At 43.7% G+C, this 19,953-nt stretch overlaps 2 protein-coding genes across 4 annotated transcripts in view; one reads left to right on the top strand and one right to left on the bottom strand.

Moving 5' to 3' along the window:
• The window catches only part of pcxb (pyruvate carboxylase b), a 248,890-nt gene that overhangs the window by 137,985 nt on the left and 90,952 nt on the right, over positions 1-19,953 (top strand). The gene's annotated exons all lie outside the window — the stretch shown is intronic.
• LOC115023868 (leucine-rich repeat and fibronectin type-III domain-containing protein 4) overlaps positions 5,272-19,953 on the bottom strand; it is a 37,222-nt gene continuing 22,540 nt past the window's right edge. Inside the window, exons 7-8 of the mRNA XM_029455187.1 lie at positions 19,066-19,776; positions 5,272-8,561 (exon numbers count right to left, since the gene is read on the bottom strand). Of these exons, the coding sequence (XP_029311047.1) occupies positions 7,256-8,561; positions 19,066-19,776 (2,017 nt within the window). The 3' untranslated portion in view covers positions 5,272-7,255. The remainder of the gene's footprint in view (positions 8,562-19,065; positions 19,777-19,953) is intronic.

Genomic DNA, 19,953 nt, shown 5'->3' with positions numbered 1-19,953 from the left:
AAGAGAACCTGTCAGTGATGCGCTCGCACAGATTCAACAGCAGACACAAGTCAAACAAGGGAAGTTGACAGAGGTGAAAGAGATTGAGGAAGGGAGTGAGAGGAAACAACTGCAAACAATCAGAGGACCATCAAGAGCAAGTACTGAAAGAGCAAAACGGGGAAAGGGCCAGAAATTGGATAAACGGCAAGATGGAGAGTTTGAGAGTTTGAGAGTAGAGCGGCCAAGAGGCCAGCGTACCGCAGAATGAGACGACGGGCAGGATGTGACCTCTGGAGGGATGCAGCTCAGATTGGAATAGAGGGCTTACTATAGAGGAAGGATCCAGGTTTAAAGATGTGACATGCTGTACTCTTCATTATTTCTTCCCCTTAAATGTTTTCACGAATTGGGAAATGGGACGATCCAAGGAGCACTTGAATGCACCAGTGCTCTTGGTGGATTTTAGTTTTGTCTGATGATGACGTCCAAAGTTCTGTAACCATCTAGGTCCCTCTAACAAATACACTTCATATTCTTTCAGCTGTGTGCATCATGTCATGTAGCTGAGTTGGTAAAACGTTTAGTGGCACTGCCATGGTCGGAGGTTCCTTGTGTATCTCAATAGCTATGTCAGAAGGGTAAGGTGCCCGTTATACTGCTGCAGGGGTAGCGTAACATGTGTAACTCATAATGGTGCACGGCACGTTGGGTTCTAGCGAAAGGTCACATGTTCTGTTCCTGAATGTTGTATTTTCCTCTTTGCTGTCAAACTACATTAACAAATGTCTTGTGCCTAGAGAGTGGAGGAGAGTCTCTGAAAGGAAGGGAGATAACCATTGTCTCTTAATAAAATGTTTCTTTACTTAACGGCTGAATGAGGAGTTGGCTGAAGAGTGAGGACAGAGGTGAAGGAGAAAGCTGCTGAATGCAACATATCAAGCTTTTCAGCATTGAGTTGAAAACACCTAAATATGTTTAAATACTCTGCATTTTGGATACATCGTGAAGCTCTGTACTCATGGACTGAATGTTACACTTAGATTTCTGCCTCACTTCGAGTGCGGAAACATTTTAAAATGCAGCTGTTGAGTGAGAGAAATGAAAAGGGAATTGAGGTCGATGGAGGAACGGATAAATTAACCAAAAGAATGAAATCGAGAGGGACGAGGTCGGAGAGGTGAAGATGAAATGCCAAAATATATTTGGGTGAAACAATGAAAGTGGAGAGAGGAATTTTAATATTAAAGTGTGTGTGTGAGTGAGTAGGAAGTGCTGATCTGGTAACCAGAAGTGGGAGTGACAGTAAGAGACTTATAGAGAAAAAGATGGATAACATTCTTTAAGGCAAGATGACACCGAAAGACAAAGAACATTTCAGTCAGGAGAGCAGAATACAATGAGACCAAACTGGCTCAACAAGGAGAGATGTGCGCAAAGGAGCGCGAGGCAGGAGGGAGGTCAGGGAGAGGTGGAGATTAGGAGTGAATGTAGTTAACAATGGATTGAATGAGAAGTCAGTGTAGGTGAAGAAGAGCGCCAATTAGATAGAGGGCTACATTCAAGGGAGAGAACGGAGAGAAAATGATGCATTAAGGTAAAGCTTTGCAGGAGCATCGTTTCTCCTTCGTCTTCCATCTTTGTCTTTTCTGTCATCTCTGCTTTTCTGTTTTCTGTTCTCATGAAGGTGCTCTGCGTAACATGTCATTACCAAAATAATTCTGCTACCCTGGTGTAATTAAACACACTATAGTTGTGGACTTTGGTGTAAACATCCAGCACTTTCCCAATAAACCCTGATTTGAAAGGCCTCAGGTTGTTTCCTGTGGGATGTCCGTCCGCAGCGCCGGGAACCAAGAAGAAGTAGATCAAGATAAGAAGCTGGTTCTCTGTATCGTGTATTTAGATAAGGCAAAAGATAATTTCCCTCTCTGCTGCTGCGGTAGTACTCTAGTTGTCTTCGTCTCTTCCTCCATCGATCTCTCCCTTTGCAGCTGCTCCCGTCTCCCTCGTCTCTTTGCTCTTCTCGATCCAATCAATCTTTTTCTCCCTACCTCTCGTCTGCTGCCTCTCTACTTCTCTCCCACATATTCCTCATGCGATGCCGAGTTGTTGAGGCCTGACGACAGCGTTGAGTTGAAAAGTGACTGACAGCACATGATGAAGTGATGTCAATGTCTTTACTTCCGCTGGTCTGAGTTCTGGAAGCTTTCAATTAGTTGATCACATCTGATGGAAGGTAATATCTCACGTAGCACATGCTCGATGTGTAACCATCAACCTTCATCTCTCCTGACAATCTGCAGTCTTCATCCTGCACCTGGTGAACCATCACTGCAAACTGAAACCGCTTTTAGGGTCTGGTTGGTCGTGGGTTTCATATGTTCAAGGTTGGTGTTTAATTGGAGTTATTATTTAGAATATCCAACAATAGAGGAACATGATGATTAATGAGCTCATACATGGACATAGAACATCAGAGCAACAAAGAACAGTGTAGTTAAAACTGGTGAACTGGTATTTAATCTAGAATTCAGGAAGATGATAGAAAAACCTTGACAGGAAGTTGAAAGTGACACAATAAATGGCGCAGCTGGAGAGTACTCGTAGGCAGATGACACGCATTCATCGTGAGCGTTGTAGAATGTCAAATGGCTTTATACTCCAAAAGTTACATTTTACTAAAGTGAAGGAATATTTTTGAAAGTTTTGTGTATTTTTGTTGCCGTTGATTCAAAATGAACCGTCTCACTCTTTCACACAACTTCACATCGACTCCTTACAGCAAGTACATTATACATCTGGTTTTTAGTGTTGTGATTATCTTCTCAGTAGAATTGTGTCCCTGTAAGTTACGTCCGCTCTTATTACATCAGTTTGAGCCTCGTCCAGTTTCTATAAGGTTGGGAACTCTGATCTCTAAGACCCTGAGGACTATTCAGATGTTTTCACTTCATCAACAGAGTTCAACTAATATTTTCATCTGCATAGTTACCATGGAAATGTCAATGCTTTGTAATCATAAATTGACGATCCCTTCGACTGTGCTGCAGAGCTGCTTACACTGATTTACACTCTGTCTCCTCAGCATGATGCAGAACTGGTCCGACCGGTTTCTAGTGCAGGAGATGCTGAGTCTCGATGCTCACTGAGTCAGCAGTTACTCAGCAGACTGCAGGGAAATGCATCATATCTTGATCATAACTGCAAATGTCAGAGGAAGTTTGGCTACGGGCAGCCGTGGCCTCGCAAGACACACACGTGCACACACACATGAGGACTCAAACAGCACAAGGTTATCTCGTGGTGTGTATACATGCCCGTTTGTGTGAGCCTGCATTAAGAGGTGAGCATGTGTGTGTGTTGCAACTCAGCATTTCTTTAATTAGTCAAATTGGGCCAGGGTTTTGCCTTTGGCAGTGAAAGCAGAGGGGAGGGGTGGTGCTCTGCGCTGTGTTGTTCTTGCCCGTCACACATAAGTGCACACACACACACACACACACACACTGACTCCCTTTCTCAAAGGTGACTGTACGTACAGACTCAGTCCTGCTTTTAATGCCGCCACTTATAAGTTTCAAATCAAAATGTCCTCTAACCCGATGTCCTGGGACACACACACGCACACGCGCACACACACACACACACTTTCCTCTCCTTTATTTCTTCTGGTGTCACTGTTGATGTTATCAAATTAGGACACTGTCTACCACTCGGGTGATGTCTGGAAGCTCAAGTGGCGAGAGATATTAACCTTTTTCGCACATACAACACCACACACACACACCAGTTACCCCCGTGTCAAATTATCCTTATGTGTTTAAAGGATCTTTTATCTTCCCAGTAATAAATGGTGGCAAAGTACTTGCGTGACAAAAATAACAGCAGCTCACATACAGACACACACAGACGGAAAGCTAACGCACAATGACCTTCCTTCACTTCTCTCTCTCTCTCTCTCTCTCTCTCTCTCTCTCTCTCTCTCTCTCTCTCTCTCTCTCTCTCTCTCTCTCTCTCTCATCATCATCATCTATTTGTCCATCTCTAGGTGTGTCAGCACTCTACCCCCCACTCTCACTGTCTCGCTCCACATCTTTCACACTCTCCATTTTATGTGTTTAGCAGCGTCTGCAAAGGGCTTAATAGAAGATGAAAACATGCGAGTGGAGAGGTGAAATCACAGAATGACATTGAGGGAGTTAAAGGACACGTTCTGCCCTTCTCTCTCTTTTCACAGATGTGAGGCTTTATTTTCTATAAGCACTACTTTTGATATTTAAATGAAAAGACTCTATAATGCTGATACCGCTGATCCCACTGAGAATGAACTTCAGTCTGCAGCTCAGAGCAGCATTCAGACACTTTCAGCTCACTGTGTTTGCTTCCTGCCTCCCTGTGGAGGTATCCCGGGTCCACCCACTGCGATGGAACCAGAGGCAGAACCCAGAACATGCTGGTGGAGTAACGTTTCCTATCCAGCCTGGGAAAAGCTCGATGATCTCCCAGCAAGAGATGCCTGGTCTGGGCCAAGTGACCCGAATAAAGAAAGTGGATAAATAAATGGTTATTTTTCTTGGCTAGTTCACGTTGTCTCTCCTACTCAACTATATTTTTAGAAGTTTAATTAGCTCAGTTCAGCTGCAGATTGCTGCCAGCTCACACATTTCTTTTGCTGCTAAATTAGTATTTAACTCAGCTGCAGGGAGCAGCAAAAGGCTCCTGTAATGTTTTACATTAGGAACCAGCGCATTTGGTTGGTAATAACAAAGCATCAGAATAGCGATCCATTAGTCTGACGGCTTTTAGTTTTCAGTGTTATATCAAATCTGTTCAGTTTCTGTCGTCTCTTATCTTTCTGTCTTTTTAAATGCACTTCCATCTGTTCTAGTGATTCCCCTCGTCCTCAGTTTGCTCTTTTATGCACCGTCTTTCTGTCTGGTGCTGTTTTTATTTACCTCACCTTACTTCACCCTTATCTCCTAATCAAGTCCACTGACTGACACGTAAACAACTTCATCTTTTGTTTGTTTGACTCACAAGATTGCCTTGAGCCTTGACACAGTTTCAGACTGACTCATCTTCACATTTCTCTCCAAAGCCAAACTAAACCAAAGAGTTAGCATTTTAACTTAATCTGAATCCAAGCTACTAATATATTTCTGATTCAAACAGCACGTAACTGTCTTAAAATCTGGTTCAGGCACTTGATGCACTAAACTACAATGTCATACTGTGAACACACAAGCACACAGACAGACACACAACTTTCTCTCTCGTGTTAAAGAGTCCATCTCTGTTCCATACATGTAATTTTTATTATTTATATCAAGTCCAGAGAACAATATTGACTTTGGCAAAATGAAATAAAAACAGAAAGGAAACAACAGTAATGGTTAAAAGTCATTATTATTAATGCAGTTGGCTCTGTTTTATAGGCATCGTGTGTGTGTGTGTGTGTGTGTGTGTGTGTGTGTGTGTGTGTGTGTGTGTGTGTGTGTGTGTGTGTGTGTGTGTGTGTGTGTGTGTGTGTGTGTGTGTGATATCTGTTTTGGTCTTTTTCTGCCTAGTTATGATGAACATTTCTTGTTCTAATCATGAAGATTTGTTGAAAAATAGAAACACATGGTGCGACAAGTAACATCATTTTATATATATACTATATATATATGTACTTTCCTCTTTTAGTTTTTTTTTTCTCTTTGATAATGTTTTTGGAGCCTCTGTGGTCTGTGCCATTGGATCAGTCGTCCCATATAAGTTTTACAAAGTCTTGACGAAGAGTTTATATCGTTAGTGGCTTCCATGGTGTTTTTTTATCTGCTTCCTTTCTAAAAACATTCACTGTTTGGATTTAACGTGAATCCATGTGGCACAAAGGAGTCTGAAGTCACAAAAAATAACGTCTGCCGCTTTCTGACCATGCTTTGCTGGAAATAGTGATTCATTCTGGTTTTGGTGAAAATGTCTTCGGTGGACCGACGTCAATGTTGAATTTTTACATTTATTCCATTTACAGCATGTCCAGAAAGCGCTAAACCTAATGAAACACAAATGGAGTCTGGCTGAATGGATTGCTCCTTACAAACATTCATATATTGTGTGCTCACTAACACACACACACAGGCACACATACACACAACCTGTCCCTGATCCAGCAATGCATGCACATTTATGCATCCATTAGTATTGTTCATTTGTTTGGTCCATTATCTTCCGACATCCAATATGATCTTGTCTTTCAGAAATGCACACGCACACATGTTCCTTCATGCCCCCCCCCGTCTCCTCCATTTTGTAATCCATATCGACTCCATTGTAATCCCGATGTCTTTCTTTTAATAATGTCTGTGCTGCACTCGGCCTTCCCAGCCAGTATCGATTGATCATGTCCAATGCACCCGCTCTGTATTTATGCTCCCATAATCCGCCGGCACGGCAAGCCACAATCATTGTCCGGCCACAGAGGACACATAAAAGTCACATTCATTGTGTTTTGGAAAAGAGTTTCAAAATGGCCGTCAGCATGAGAGTCAAAAAACTAAATAACAAAGCAGGACTTTGTCATCCAAATCTTTTTCAATGTATTTTCGTATGACTGTCTCTCAAGTCCTACCAGTCGGTTTGTTGTTGTTGATCCAGAGTAAACACTCGTGGTTTGGTGGGGACTGATGCCCTGGAGAGTTGAAGTGTTGGCAAGAGTCTGCTTCTATTAGTGTATGGGCTTTACTGAGATCCAAGCTGAGCTCACGCTATATAACCTTTGTTTGTTACTCTACTGATGTTCCCGTGTTGGATGATGTCTCTCTCTGACTATAACTCGGTCACATCGTCTGTCCTTACATCTGTCATTCTCTTGTTGTCTTGTGTTCCTTCTTTCTTTTCTATTTTGTATCACTTAATTGTTTACTGCTTTAAATATTTAAAGGCCACTTTAAAACAATTAGCTCTATGTTTCTCTCACTCTCCCCCTTTTCCTGTCACATCTCTCTCGCTACTTATTTTTCCGCCCATTTACTCGTCAGCTATGAAGCGAACCTGTTGTTCAGCTACCCTTCTCCCAGGGCAAATAAAGGAGCTTCACAAGTAAAGCTCAAGTGAATTGTACTCCTCTCCCTTCTTCTAAACTCTAAACCTTGCTCTCCTCATCTGCTCTTCGTCTCACCTGTCCTGCTCCCTCAATGATTCCACTGACTCCACCTCTTTGAACTCTTCAAGATCCCAAACTCTCTCACTCTTTTATCCCTCCTAACGTTTTTTGGTTACATTCCACAACCCCCTACACAACACTTTCCTCGAGTTCTTCAGCACTCCTTCCTTCTTTCACCGGTTGCTTCCCCCTGTCTTTTACACTGCTCACATTGCCAGTAGTGATCCCAGTGTTAGAGTTGGAGTTGGTGGTGTTGTACGCGTGGATGTATCCCCGTTGGAACTCGCAGCGTGTCCCAAAGCCTACGCCACTTTCCTCATCGCTGGTCGTCGAAGTTGTGCTCGTCGTCGATGCGCACTGCACCAGCATTCCATGGAGAGACTGGCTCCGCCTTGTCCAGATCACGCTCAGCCGCTTGGCATAGTTGACAGCACCATAGCGCTTCGCAACAGTCGTGGCTGCATCAGTTGCTAGGGCGACAGAAGAGCCCATATCCAACGAGTGCCGCCGTTTGCTAACAGTCCCGCGAACAGGACTCAGAGGGGACAGAGGGCTCTGATAAGCCTGTGAGGAGTTCCATCTGTCCCGGTTTCGGGCACTGATTCTCCAGTCCAACAGCTCTGACTCTCCCAGAGGTGTAGCCAGAGAGAAACTGGCTCGATTGGTCAGTTCTCGCTCCAGACGGGTCCTTGGGCGATCCCTGGCATGTGACTGACGGGGCAGGGTGGAAGAAGGGGAGTAGTAGAGGGGAGTTCTGTCACTTTCAAGGGTGTATGGCGGCGCCTTCTCCAGCTTTCTTTGCCTCACCACCAATGCCATCTCACCTGCCGTCGTCGTGGAAACTACCCCTCCGGCTGAAAGAAACTGCTCCAGGTTGACTTTAGGCTTAGGCCTGGGCTTTGGAGGGAGTTTTGGCACCAGAGAGGAAGAAGAATCAGTTTCTTCCTTGTCCTTCTCCTTGTCCTTCTCCCCTCCCCTCTTGGATGGCAGCCCATTGGGCAAAACCACCATCATCATGTCCCCAGAACCATTTGATTGGTAGCACCCGCTACCGTTTCCCCCTTTGTCCCCGCTCCCTCCACCTCCACCCTGACAGCAGGCCCCGCCTCCTGCCTCAGTGTTGCCGTTGTGGCATATCATGTGGTCACCATGATTGCAAACACGGTGGCGAACCATGAGCGCCACGGTGAACACGAGTAGGGTTACGACAACAACACCGCCGACCAATATGGTGAGCGTCCCGCCCAGGAAATGGGCTTGGAGAGAGCGGCATGCTGGATAAACATCCTTGGTGGAGAACGTGGCACAGCCCAGGACTTTTGTTGCAGCTAGTGATGTGATTGTGTCATCAAAAATGGCCAGCACACATATGTTATAGTCCACACCGGAAACCAAGTTCTTCAAATGGAAACGATCACTGGTTGATGGAAGAATTCTAAAGAGGGATAGAAGAAGAACAAAGGTAGAGGTCAGTTAAATAAAGACCGTGTGCACAGGATGTGTAGTGAAATGTAGAATATCTGCAAAAGCCTGGCCTGAATATTCTGACTATTGTGGAACGAAGGAGAAAGGGTTGAGTATTGGAAAAGAAGCAGAGGAAAGGAGGGGTGAAAGGATGTCTTGAAACAGGCGCAGGAGTGGATACTGCAGGAGGGGGAGAGAGGCAAAATGAGGCTATTGATGGAGAGCGCGCCTAGGGAACATGAAAAGAGAACTCTGTCTGCTCATTTGGAGTGCAGGGGTGTGTGTATGTGTGCGTGCCTGTACTTGAATCCCTGCAAGAAGCAAACGTCAAGCCATTTTGTAGGACCTCACATTTAAAAAAAGAGGCCATTTTAGGTTTACGGTCAGAGCTGGGATTACAGTGAAGCTTGGACATGTTGTGGTTTTGATTAGAGTTTATAGGATATGTGTCGATGTATTGTTATCACAAGTGAGGGTATTTTTACTGCGTATGAGCTACTGCGTGTGCCTGCAATGAGTGAGTGCTTGCGTGGGATAATAAAGAGAGAAGTGCTTTGCATGTGTCCTCATTTTAAGTGTTCGAGCAGCCGTTCAAACTAACAAACAGGGGAGAGGTGAACAATAGAGGGATGGAGAGAGTGGGAAAAACAATAAAGATGTGGCGATGAGAACGGTGGAGCACAGGCTTTTATGTAAGTTGCATGTGCTTGTCTCAGTGTGTGTGTGTGTTTGTATTTACGACATACAAGAATATGGGTTTGTGTGTATATTCCTGTCAGTGGGTTTGTGTATGTGACATGCGAGGGTAAAGTGTGTGTGGGAGACTGTAGCACCGCTGAAGTGTCTGTCGCTGACTTTGCCCTCTGCCGTCCAACCCTCTTGTGTGGGAAAGTATGTGTTTGTGTACGTTTGTGTTGCTACCATGAATATTGTGTCAGTGGTTTCTTTTTTCTTTCCCGTTTTGTTGTTGTTCCGATTCCCTCTTTTTCTCTGCCTCCTCTCGCCACTTCAAAGGGCTTATTTGTATCGTCTGTTGCTAACCATTCCAGCTCCCTTCAGTCTAGAGCTACATCCTATAAATGCCATCTAGTGTGACTCAGACACCGTGGGGGCACTGCAGAAGGTCTCTAACCTTAGTCTGTTTAAAATGCATTTAAAATAAAGACGAGGACGGCAACAACTCGGCCTACTTGTGTTGTTCTTTGGTTTTGAATTGGGCATAATTTAGCTGCTGCTACTTAAACAAGTAATACAGGTGAAATCAGGCTGACAATTCTCACAAACACGTTTATATCAGTGTTAAAGGAATTATTGGATTAGTTGTTTTGAATAATGTTAAATTAGCTGGGAATCAAAAGAGGCAGCCTACTCAATGCAAGCCAAGGGCAGAGTCATAGTGTTGGGTAACGGTGCAGCTAAGCAGGAATATTGATCACAGATTTGCACGGCCTTCTCAAATCTTAAAAGTGAACAGAATTCAAATGTTCCAAACAAATGCCCAGGCTATCAGCTATTGCACAGGTATAATTTAGGATTTAAACAGCGTGTTGCGGACTCAGTTAGGCTGTCTTAGCAAATCACCTGGAGTGATCTGAATAGTTAAGCACTGGCACAGAAATACCTCCAAACTCCTCATTTCCATTTCCTGTTTCCAGCTCAGTAAGATCTGTATTCGCTTCCCAGAATATTAGTCGTCTCTTTCTTTTCAAAGAGCAAACACTGACTTGGATCACAGCAGACTCCAAAATTAAACAATGCAAACTGCTGGAAATGCTGGTATCCATTCTTACTCTTGAAATAGTTGAATAAGCCTGAATGTATCCTTCAATTTACGTCTTCGCTCAAAGAACTGCTATTCTTCACGGTGTCAGGCAGCTCTGCGAAATGATGGACACTGACTGCTTTGCAAAGCCCGAAACTTCAGAGCAATAACTGAAATTGGGAAAGAAAGTAGCTAAATTAAAGATTTGAGTAAGTACTTTGTATGCATCTTAAGAAGTGAAATCAAACCAAAGTGTTAACCAAATATCTCAGTATTTAAAACCCAAAATGAAAGCCTGTCGCTAGTGGGGATATTGAATTGCCCTTGTAAAGTCCACTCGTACAGTTGGTGCTCAATCACATTTGCCTGTTTCTGAATAATGCCTGTTTGGACATGTTATAGGCTTATAAAAGGTCCTGAGAAACATTACAGTGGTGTCAGTTCGTCCAGAGGCTTTATGTGTCTGGTTATAATTGATAGAACCCACGAGGCGGAGAGACTTGACCATCACTGTGGGGAGTGTATCTGCTGAGGGGCCGGTTCCTGTAACAGAGGTTACATATAAATGGGTTTTGATTCATTGTCGTGTGACGCACATTGGTTTCTCCCGCACCTTCTTTCCCCACGTCGCCCAGTGTCTCGGTCTGATTAATATTGCAGATTTACTGTTGCCTGCTTCATTGGATTCAGAGGTGAAAAAGAAACTGCATTGCCAAAGTCATATACAAGCAATATTTGTGCTGATCCCCTTTCGACTTCCTGTTAATATGGTTGTGTTATGAACGGCACTGCACCAAATTACTTTGTGTGTGTATATATGTGTGTGTATATATATATATATATATATATATATATATATATGTGTGTGTGTGTGTGTGTGTGTGTGTGTATATATATATATGTATGTGTGTGTGTGTGTGTGTGTGTGTGTGTGTATATATATATGTGTGTGTGTGTGTGTGTATATATATATATGTGTGTGTGTGTGTGTGTGTGTGTATATATATATATATATATATATGTGTGTGTGTGTGTGTGTATGTATGTATATGTGGATTAACATAAAACAACTGGATGCTTTTTTGCAGTCTATACTATGTATGATAAACTGGTGCACGGCATCAAACTATTCAATTGGTTCCCGCGTGATTTGACCATGACTCGTATACATACACACCTTGAGGGGAGCCTTGAGTCATTTTTCTAATCCTACCGTTCAATACCCCTTCCTTTATTCCCTCAATCCTTCTTTTTTAGGTCTTTTTCCTCTTTCACTCAATCCATCCTGCTTATTCATTTTCAATTCATGAACAGATTTCCTTCTTATCACTGATCAGTCCGTCACCCTTATCTCTCCACATCCTCTGCCCTTTTCATTGCTTTGTAATCGCCCATCCGGTCCTTCCCTCTACCTAAATCTGCAGTGGTGCACTCTTTTTTTCTGTGTGCCATTCCTGATCTCTTTTTTTGCACCTTTTATACCATTTGACTTACATTTTTTATTTCCTGTGCACCTCCTCTCATCCTGGTCTCGCTCTGTGTCTTTTACCTTCTGCAGCCAATCAGATGTGCTCGCTGCAAATTCTTTTGCCATTCTCGCCGGGCTCTACCTGACCCCATAGCCTCTCTCCTTTTTGTAGTGTCTGTACTATATCTCTATTAGCCACAGTTATAACCGTGTACCATTATCTAGCATCCAAGGTCACTCCTCCTCCTCTTCAGCTGCCTCTGCTCCTCCTCATCCTCTCCCCTCCTCTCTTCTTTTATCCCTGTCAACTCTCCATTTTCCCACATCTTATGTCTCTCCCCCTCCCTCTCTCTCTATATCACCACTCTCCTCCTCCGTTCTGAGACCTCTGTGGTTGTGTTTGTGAAAGAAGAGCAAATTCACTGAAATATACATGGAAGAACCGTATGCATTCACATACATCTTTGATATGCTGATTCTCTACCACTCAATGCATTATACATTTGTAGCCATATTTACATCTCTATTTTCACTTGTACATCGGGATGTACAGCCTTGTGGTGTGCACTACGCTTCGTGGGCCTGTGAAATTATATTCACCTAAATCTTCAGTGCCCTTGAGACCAATATATGTTCATGACTATAAAGTGCAGCCTTATAACTTGGACTACTGCTGTGAAACAGAATGAATTGATTGAATGGTCGAAGAGGCAAGGGGTGTTGTTTACATTACTACCACTGTATTTGGAGACGGCGTTGGGCTCCGTCAACTAACATGCTGTGTGTGTGTGTGTGTGTGTGTGTGTGTGTGTGTGTGTGTGTGTGTGTGTGTGTGTCTATCACTGTGCTTCTAATTACGGTTAAACCCTGCAGAGGCACGCACATACACACAGATGCAGAGAGAACGTTAAAGAGATGAGGGAGTGCTTTGTTCAAGCTGGTGACACAGAAACAAGTAAATATTAGCACTGAGAGGGGGAGAGAGAGGGGAAATAAAGAAGTGGTAGAATCCTTTCCTCATCTTTATCTTCCCCGTTCTTCTTCTTGTCTTGTTTCTCTCACTGCCTCCTTTTCCTCTTTTTTCCTCTCTATCTGCGTTACCAAGTGTGGTGGTCTGACACCACACGAGATTGGGCACCGAGAGCAAGAGAGACAGATGAGAGAGAGAAAGACGAGGAGGAACAACAACAAAGCAATTATCTCCTCCTCTGGCTGACATCTATACTGTCCTCATTTCCTTTTTTACCATGTCATGTCTTTTGTTCTTTTACCCTTTCTTCCATTTCTGGTCTTGATTCGTTGGACTGTTACTGTCTCCCCCAATTTTGTCTGATCTCCTCTGTTTTCCTTGATCTGTCTTTCCTTTTTCCCCCCCTTCCCTCTCTATTTTGTGTCATCCATCCTGTCTTTTCGCTTTCCTTAATTCTCACTCGGCTCTCCCTCATTTGGCATGATTTTCCCGCGCAGCCTGATTCACTTGTTTTCTCCCGCTCTTTTTTTCATGACCTCCTTCTTCTCGTTTCTCTCTCTCTCGTTATTTAAGCCACAAAATAAAAGGTAATAGAATTCCTTCTCGCTCTCCTCCGTCCCCTGACCCTACAGTATATTATAAGTGAATATATGTATTGAGTGCTGACCCTTTCCCTTTCCATCCCCTCCTGTCTTTGCTCTGCCTCTGATGTGAGCCGACACATGTATTGACACAGTAGTTTAACACTTAATTATATCTTCCCCTGCGGTCCTCTTCTCAACCCCATTCCCTCCCCGATCCTTCGCTCCGTCCTCATAGCTCTGTAAGTCCTTCTGTTCTCCATCTTGTCTCTGCACGTCTCCCCCTGCCCACTGTTGTATTTTATAAAACCCTGCTTCATGCACTCGTCTTGTTACTTTAGTGATTTCTTGAATTAGTTACCAGACAAATGAGGCAAGGTTAAAGTGGGATGCTAATAATACTCCTCAGGTATCGTATTGCACAATACAAAGAGCCATGAAAGAAACTCAAAGCATCTCTGGATGTTAGATTTCTCCAGTAGTTAATACAGTACAGGTGCAGCAAGCAAATATCGTCTCTGAATATTTTAAAAAGTATGATTTAAAGACAAGTTCTGAACTCTGTTTGGAATATTAGTCCGACATGCTGTGTAATTAGGGGCAGCAAATGAGGGGTTTTGACTAATTCTCAGGTTCTATGTTTCTAATCCTTTCTTTTTCCTCTCCGTGTGTTGCTCATTAGCAATGTTCTCATCTGTCTGTGCCTCAGCATGCTCCTTTACGATGACTGTCAAACTCTCACCCTGTCATTGTGAACTCAGTGTCCCTTTTCTTAAGCTATTATTCTCATTATTCTCATTATTTCTTAAACTCTGCATGAATTTTTCTCTAACTTCCACCTCTTTCTGTCCCTGTGATCATTTCTGTTCCCATTAAATTCTGTGTTGAGTTTGGCACTTTGAGTGCCCAGCAGGAACGTTGGTCCTGTGGTGATTGGGGCGAAATTGTGAAGATTGTCAAAGCCCTTACTCCCCTGCTGCCTGCACACTTAAAATGCTTCTGAACCTAATATGAAACTCTGGCTCTGACATGTACTAGTATCATACAAAAAGCCCTACTGACATATACCTTATGTACCTGAGATTCTTAAGGTTTATAACTTCTACCTCAACAGGCTGCCAAAGTTTGAGAAATGTGAGTTACACAATAGAAAGCAACAGACTGCAGTTTGTGTAATTCAGAGATATTAAATAATGTATTTCTGTGCACACGGAGGATGGACACAATGAGACCACCCGTACAATAACTACAACGTATATATATACAGTATATACTTCTTTCTGCATTTGGCTTATTTGAAGCTATTGGTTTTATTCTATCGTGTCTGTATGTTGCACTAACATCAGTTTGGCTTATTTGAAGCTTTTGTTCTGCACTTAAATGATTTCACCAGTTTGAAGCTGATGCACCTGCAAGATTCTCGCTGTCTGGAGTCGAATCCTCATGAGCGTTTGCACTTATTGTAAGTCGCTTTGGACAAAAGCGTCCACTAAATGAACTAATATAAGAAAGTGATTAAAATTTTCGTGGAGGAATGTCCGCCCCTTTATGATCCGTGGTGGTTTACTGAGCTCCTCGTGCACGGTCCTGCAAAGGCCAAATTCCTGCACGAAAATAAAAATCATCACGATTCTAACTGATGGTACCACAAAGGTCACTTTACAAACACTCCTGTTCTTTGTCCTTCAGGTGGGCTCTACCCATGTGTGGGCACATACATACATGTCAGTCTTGTCATTGCTCACATTCAGCATTCTTTGTAAATCCTTGATTATTGTACAGCCGAGCTTTTCAGAACATCTCAATGCCATCTCGCATTTGAGGATCAAGGGTGTTCTTTCTTTTTTAGTTTTTGTCAAATCAACGTGTGGTACTGTAACATTGTGGCAAAGCTCCAAGAAAAGGAGGCTCAGTTGATAGCGTCGGGGGAGCTGAGGGTGACGGGGGGAGCGGGGCCCAGCGGACGCCACATGGACCACATCCCACCTGGCACTGTCAAAGATGCCGTCAGAATTAGACAAGCCATGCTAAAATGGAGGCAGGTGTCATCGAGCATGCAAATACTCTTTTTAGAGATGATCAAATCTGGCAGCCGCACAATATGCTCTGTTGTGCCATATGCATATATATAGAGATAGAGATGTATGTCTCACTATGTAGCTCAAGTTTCCTTCCCTTCTTAAATCCCCCCCCCCCCCCCCCCCCTCTGGGCTGGTGTGTTTTCAATGCCGAAGCACACATCAACACAAATCCCTGATAGAAATCATGAATTCTCTCCTTTTGAATTGATCAGCCAGACTCCCTGTTGACTCTCCTCCTCTAGTCTCTCTAACTGGTGTGATATTGCGGTTGGCACTGTCCTGTTGATAACATGATATAATCTATACTGGCTGCATTGTGGTATGCTTCCTTTCAAATGCTGCACCCCCCCCCCCCCCCCCCCCCCCCCCCCCACTTCCATTTCCTCCTTTATCTGTCCTTTGAGACTGTTTTCCCTGCTCCCTCCCTTCAAAGCCCTCCGATGTCTCCTCTTTCAACCTTTTTCTTCTCTTTTCCAATTCGGTTCAGGGTTTATATCTCAATTTCACCTTCAAGATAGCCACTACCTCTCTATCTCTCCTTTGAGACAGCTCTCCCTCTGTTTTGTTAGGCGGTGTGATTTGTTTAGTTTATTTAAACTCCAGATCGCTTTCTCCCTCCTCGCTGAATTTCGGCAGCTCTCCTGTGACGCCGGTTGCCTTGGCTCAGTCTTTCAGGCTTATCTCTCCTCTGTCTTGCTTCTGTGCGAGTCTCTTTGTGTCTATCAGCATATTCTTGTCTCGAGCTGCAGCGCTGAGTCCTCACCTCTACTGATGCTGCTGTTCTATTATTCCTTTAAAGTGTGTTCCCTCAGAGAAGCACATTTTACCTGTGTTGCCATATTGTGTGCAAGAGCTAAATTCAGCCAGGGCAACTGGGATTTGATGTTATATTACAAACCGCTCTACAATTAAATCCAATTCAACAGACGAGACACTGCAACGTTGGTTTTTTTCCGTGCACTGGTCAGTTTTGAGAGTTTGGGCTTTTTTGCTTTCATGACACGTCTTCTCTCAGACTAGTGGAAAGAAAACATCAAACTCCACATTTAGGTGTTTATCTGACTCACTGTTTGTTTGTGTCGGTAGATTTCTCCTAAATTCACCAAAAGTTAGCGTTACATAATGTCTCATGTGCATATCGAAAATAAGGAAACGTAAGTTAATCAAAGTAATCAAATTCCGAAGTTTCATGGTGATAAGAGTTTCACCCTTTTTATGTCGCGCCAAGAAGGTATGGAATTATTCAATTCATATCTTATATCAGTTTTCTTAAAATGAGTTTTTTCTCAGACACTGAGCCAGACATCTCCTCTCCAGCAGCACTTACACACACGAAACTGTCCAATTCATTCCCTCTCTATATTCCAAAGCTGTTTACGGAGGGTTTTGTTCACATGTCATTTATTGCCTGATTTACATAGCATTTAATTCCGATAGAAATATGGCAATACTTTCTTTTTTTTTATTCTCTATGGCTGTTGCCAGTGTTTTCTGATTTATGGAGTGAAGCTCAGAGAACGAAATGGAACCAACCCCTGTTTGTCTCTCGTGATGTATGGATGGAATATGTTCTCTGCTTTGCTTTCTAGAGAGAAGACACCTTTACGAGATGTTAAATAGCAAGACGGCTCCTATTAGAGTATTTTCCGTGAAGGAGTTAATGCAGCTGATCAGCTAGGGAACTCGGATCTTATTCAGTTCATTCAATTCATTCATGTAATGAGTTCTCCGTGTGTAATTGCTACAAATGTGTCTTGGGACTGCACTTGTCTGTTTTGATATGGCGTTTCAATTTGACACCTCTTCACCTCTTTGCTTTCACCACATCGCCTGTCTCCTGTTGTTGTTCTTCTTCTTTCTTATTTTACATTTCTTTGTTCTTTTGTTTTTTTGTAAGGAGTCCTTCTCATCTCTTCTTTTAGTGGGCTCCTTTCTCTTTTGCTAAATTGGTCGTCACAACTTCCACTTCACGCTCTTTGTTCCCTGTTTCCGTACCCAGGTGTGTTTCTGTTGTGTGCACACATTTTCTCTCGTACTCGATCTCATTGATGGATCTAAATGCCTTCTCTCCCTCGCTCCACTCTTGCGTCAATGCTTTTTCCTTGAGGACCATTTGGGCCCACCCCTCCCCCTACTGTCTTGTCATTCTCCCTCCTTTCACCCATCTTTCTTTCATCTCAATCTCTCTCAAGATGATATGGGTAAAGCCATCTCAAATGTTCCCCTTCTCCCTCAATCCCTTTCCTCCTCCTGAAATCTCTGAGGCCTCATTCCCATCTTAGAATTCACCCGTTCTTTCCTTCCGGCTCGATCAGCCATCACTCAAACTATTAGTTCCTCCTCCTCCTCCTCATCCGTCTTTTTTCCACTCACCCTTGGCTCCCATCTTCTTTACTTTCCCTCAATCCTTTTGATTACAACTGTGCACAGTTTTTCACATTTCTAATCATCTTTCCATCTGTCTGTCTTCCCTTTCCTTTTGCTGTCATAGGGCACAATACCACTTACAGCTTAATACCATCTTATCTGAGGGAAACCGTATTTCGGAGCCTGCATTACTGCAGAGTGAAAAACAAACAGAAATAATGCCATGATGGCAGTCCCTCCCAACCTCCGCTCCTCTTATTCCATCTTGTCACGTGTCAGCTTCTGTTTTGCTGTAGCAACAACCCTAACACATGATGTTTCATCAAGCTAAGCTCATGCCAACATAATTCATATAGCAGTAGTGAACATGCAAGTACACCAAGCAGCTAAAACCCAACTGTCATAGAAGACTCCATCTTGAATCCATCCGATAGGTAAGCTACTGTATACAACACACAACGCATGAAACAGTGAGCAGAGATTGGCAGCTTTGTACATTTGTTTTGACCTCATAAATGCGTAACCTGATCTTTTAAGGCAGGGAGTGGCAGCAGTCTCCTAAATAAAGTTGTGATGGCAACAACAACATTGCAGCTCTTAACCTCAAATCCGGTGTGTTTGATTCTTTTTCTTCCTCTGAGAGCACGGTGAGTAAACACGGACAGTGAAGTGTGAAGGGATCTCACTTTAAATGCAAAATTACATTGCTTACTAAGGGTTTAATTGCTGCTTTAAATTAAAAATGACAGATCCCATCAAGATCCTGTTACTTTATCAGACGTGCCCACTAATACTGTAGACATTTATTGCATTCAGTCGGACACTATCTACTTGCCTCTAGATGTTTTCATGTTCCAGCGCATACTGTCACGGAAAGATTATTTGAAAGCTCCTCTCTTTTATTTGTTTACACGTTGATCCACTTTTCCCATGTGCACTATGACTATCCACCTTTTGGGTTTCAGTGTCATTCGGTGACGGAGATAAATGATGAAATACTTTCGCCCCACTATCCGTTCACTTGTCTCCCCGTTCATCCTCCCCTTGAGCATTCACCTGTCCGTGTACAAGGTGGACTACTGAAGTGTCACGCTGTAAGGGATAAATATTTAAGGAGTTTTGCATGGAGACAGGAAATCCACCTTATGACTGTCAGAAAATGACTGTAAGCGATATCATTTCACCCGTTTGGTCCCCTCTCTGTGTGCGTAGTGAATAATGTGTGTAAAGCAGAAGTTGAACTGACCTGTAGATGAGTGTCTCGTCGGCGGTGCAGTTGTACTGTATCTGATACATCCAGACAGCGTAAACTGCAGCCAAACTACCCAAATCCCATTGGACCTGTGCCGAGGTTGACGTAACTCCTTGTACTCCAACCCTCCTTCCTTCCTCGTCGTCCCCCTCGTCGTTCTCCATGCTCCCTCCACCGGCCCTCTCCCCCTCCTCGTCCTCTCCTCCACCTCTTCTCCCATCCTCTCCTTCCCCTCCACGTCCTGCGCCGTTGTTAATCCCTCCGTTTTTCCCCGTGCTGATATCCGAGGAGCCCGGATCGGTCCGTAAAATCCCATTGGTCACGTTCCCGTTGCTTTTGGTGTTCACGTTGTTATTCCCTGTGTTTCCACCCGCTCCGCCCCGGTGAGGCAGGGGGATTATTTTCAGGTCCACAGTGGCAGTCGCTTCACCCGCAGCGTTTATCGCAATACATGTGTATGCCCCGTCATCCCGGGCAACTGTTACCAAGATATCCAAGGTCCCATTGCTGAAGGAGCTGGTCCGGGATGAATTTGCAACGATGCGGTCATCTGGTGAAACCCAGTGGATCACGGGCTCGGGGTCGCCAATGGCACGGCATTTTAGCGTGGCTCGCTGGCCCTCCAGCACCCACAGCTTGTGAGTGTGACGGGTGATGAGAGGTGGTTCACAAGTAAACTCCTCCTCAGGAATCGACCAGAAATATCTGAGTAACAAAGAGGAATGAAGCCAATAAGAGAGAGTGGAGGAGAGCACAATCACCTTTCTGGCTGAGTACAGGAATGTGTCTTCTTTTATCCCTGCGAGGCGGGTTTGGCAGATTAAAGTAGTACATTAACCTAAAGATCTATCTGCTCTTTATCAATGTACGGGTTAAGTTCAG

Source organism: Cottoperca gobio, chromosome 18, assembly GCF_900634415.1.
Source record: "Cottoperca gobio chromosome 18, fCotGob3.1, whole genome shotgun sequence".
Taxonomy (NCBI): domain Eukaryota; kingdom Metazoa; phylum Chordata; class Actinopteri; order Perciformes; family Bovichtidae; genus Cottoperca; species Cottoperca gobio.
This window is presented reverse-complemented; position numbering and strand designations above follow the sequence as displayed.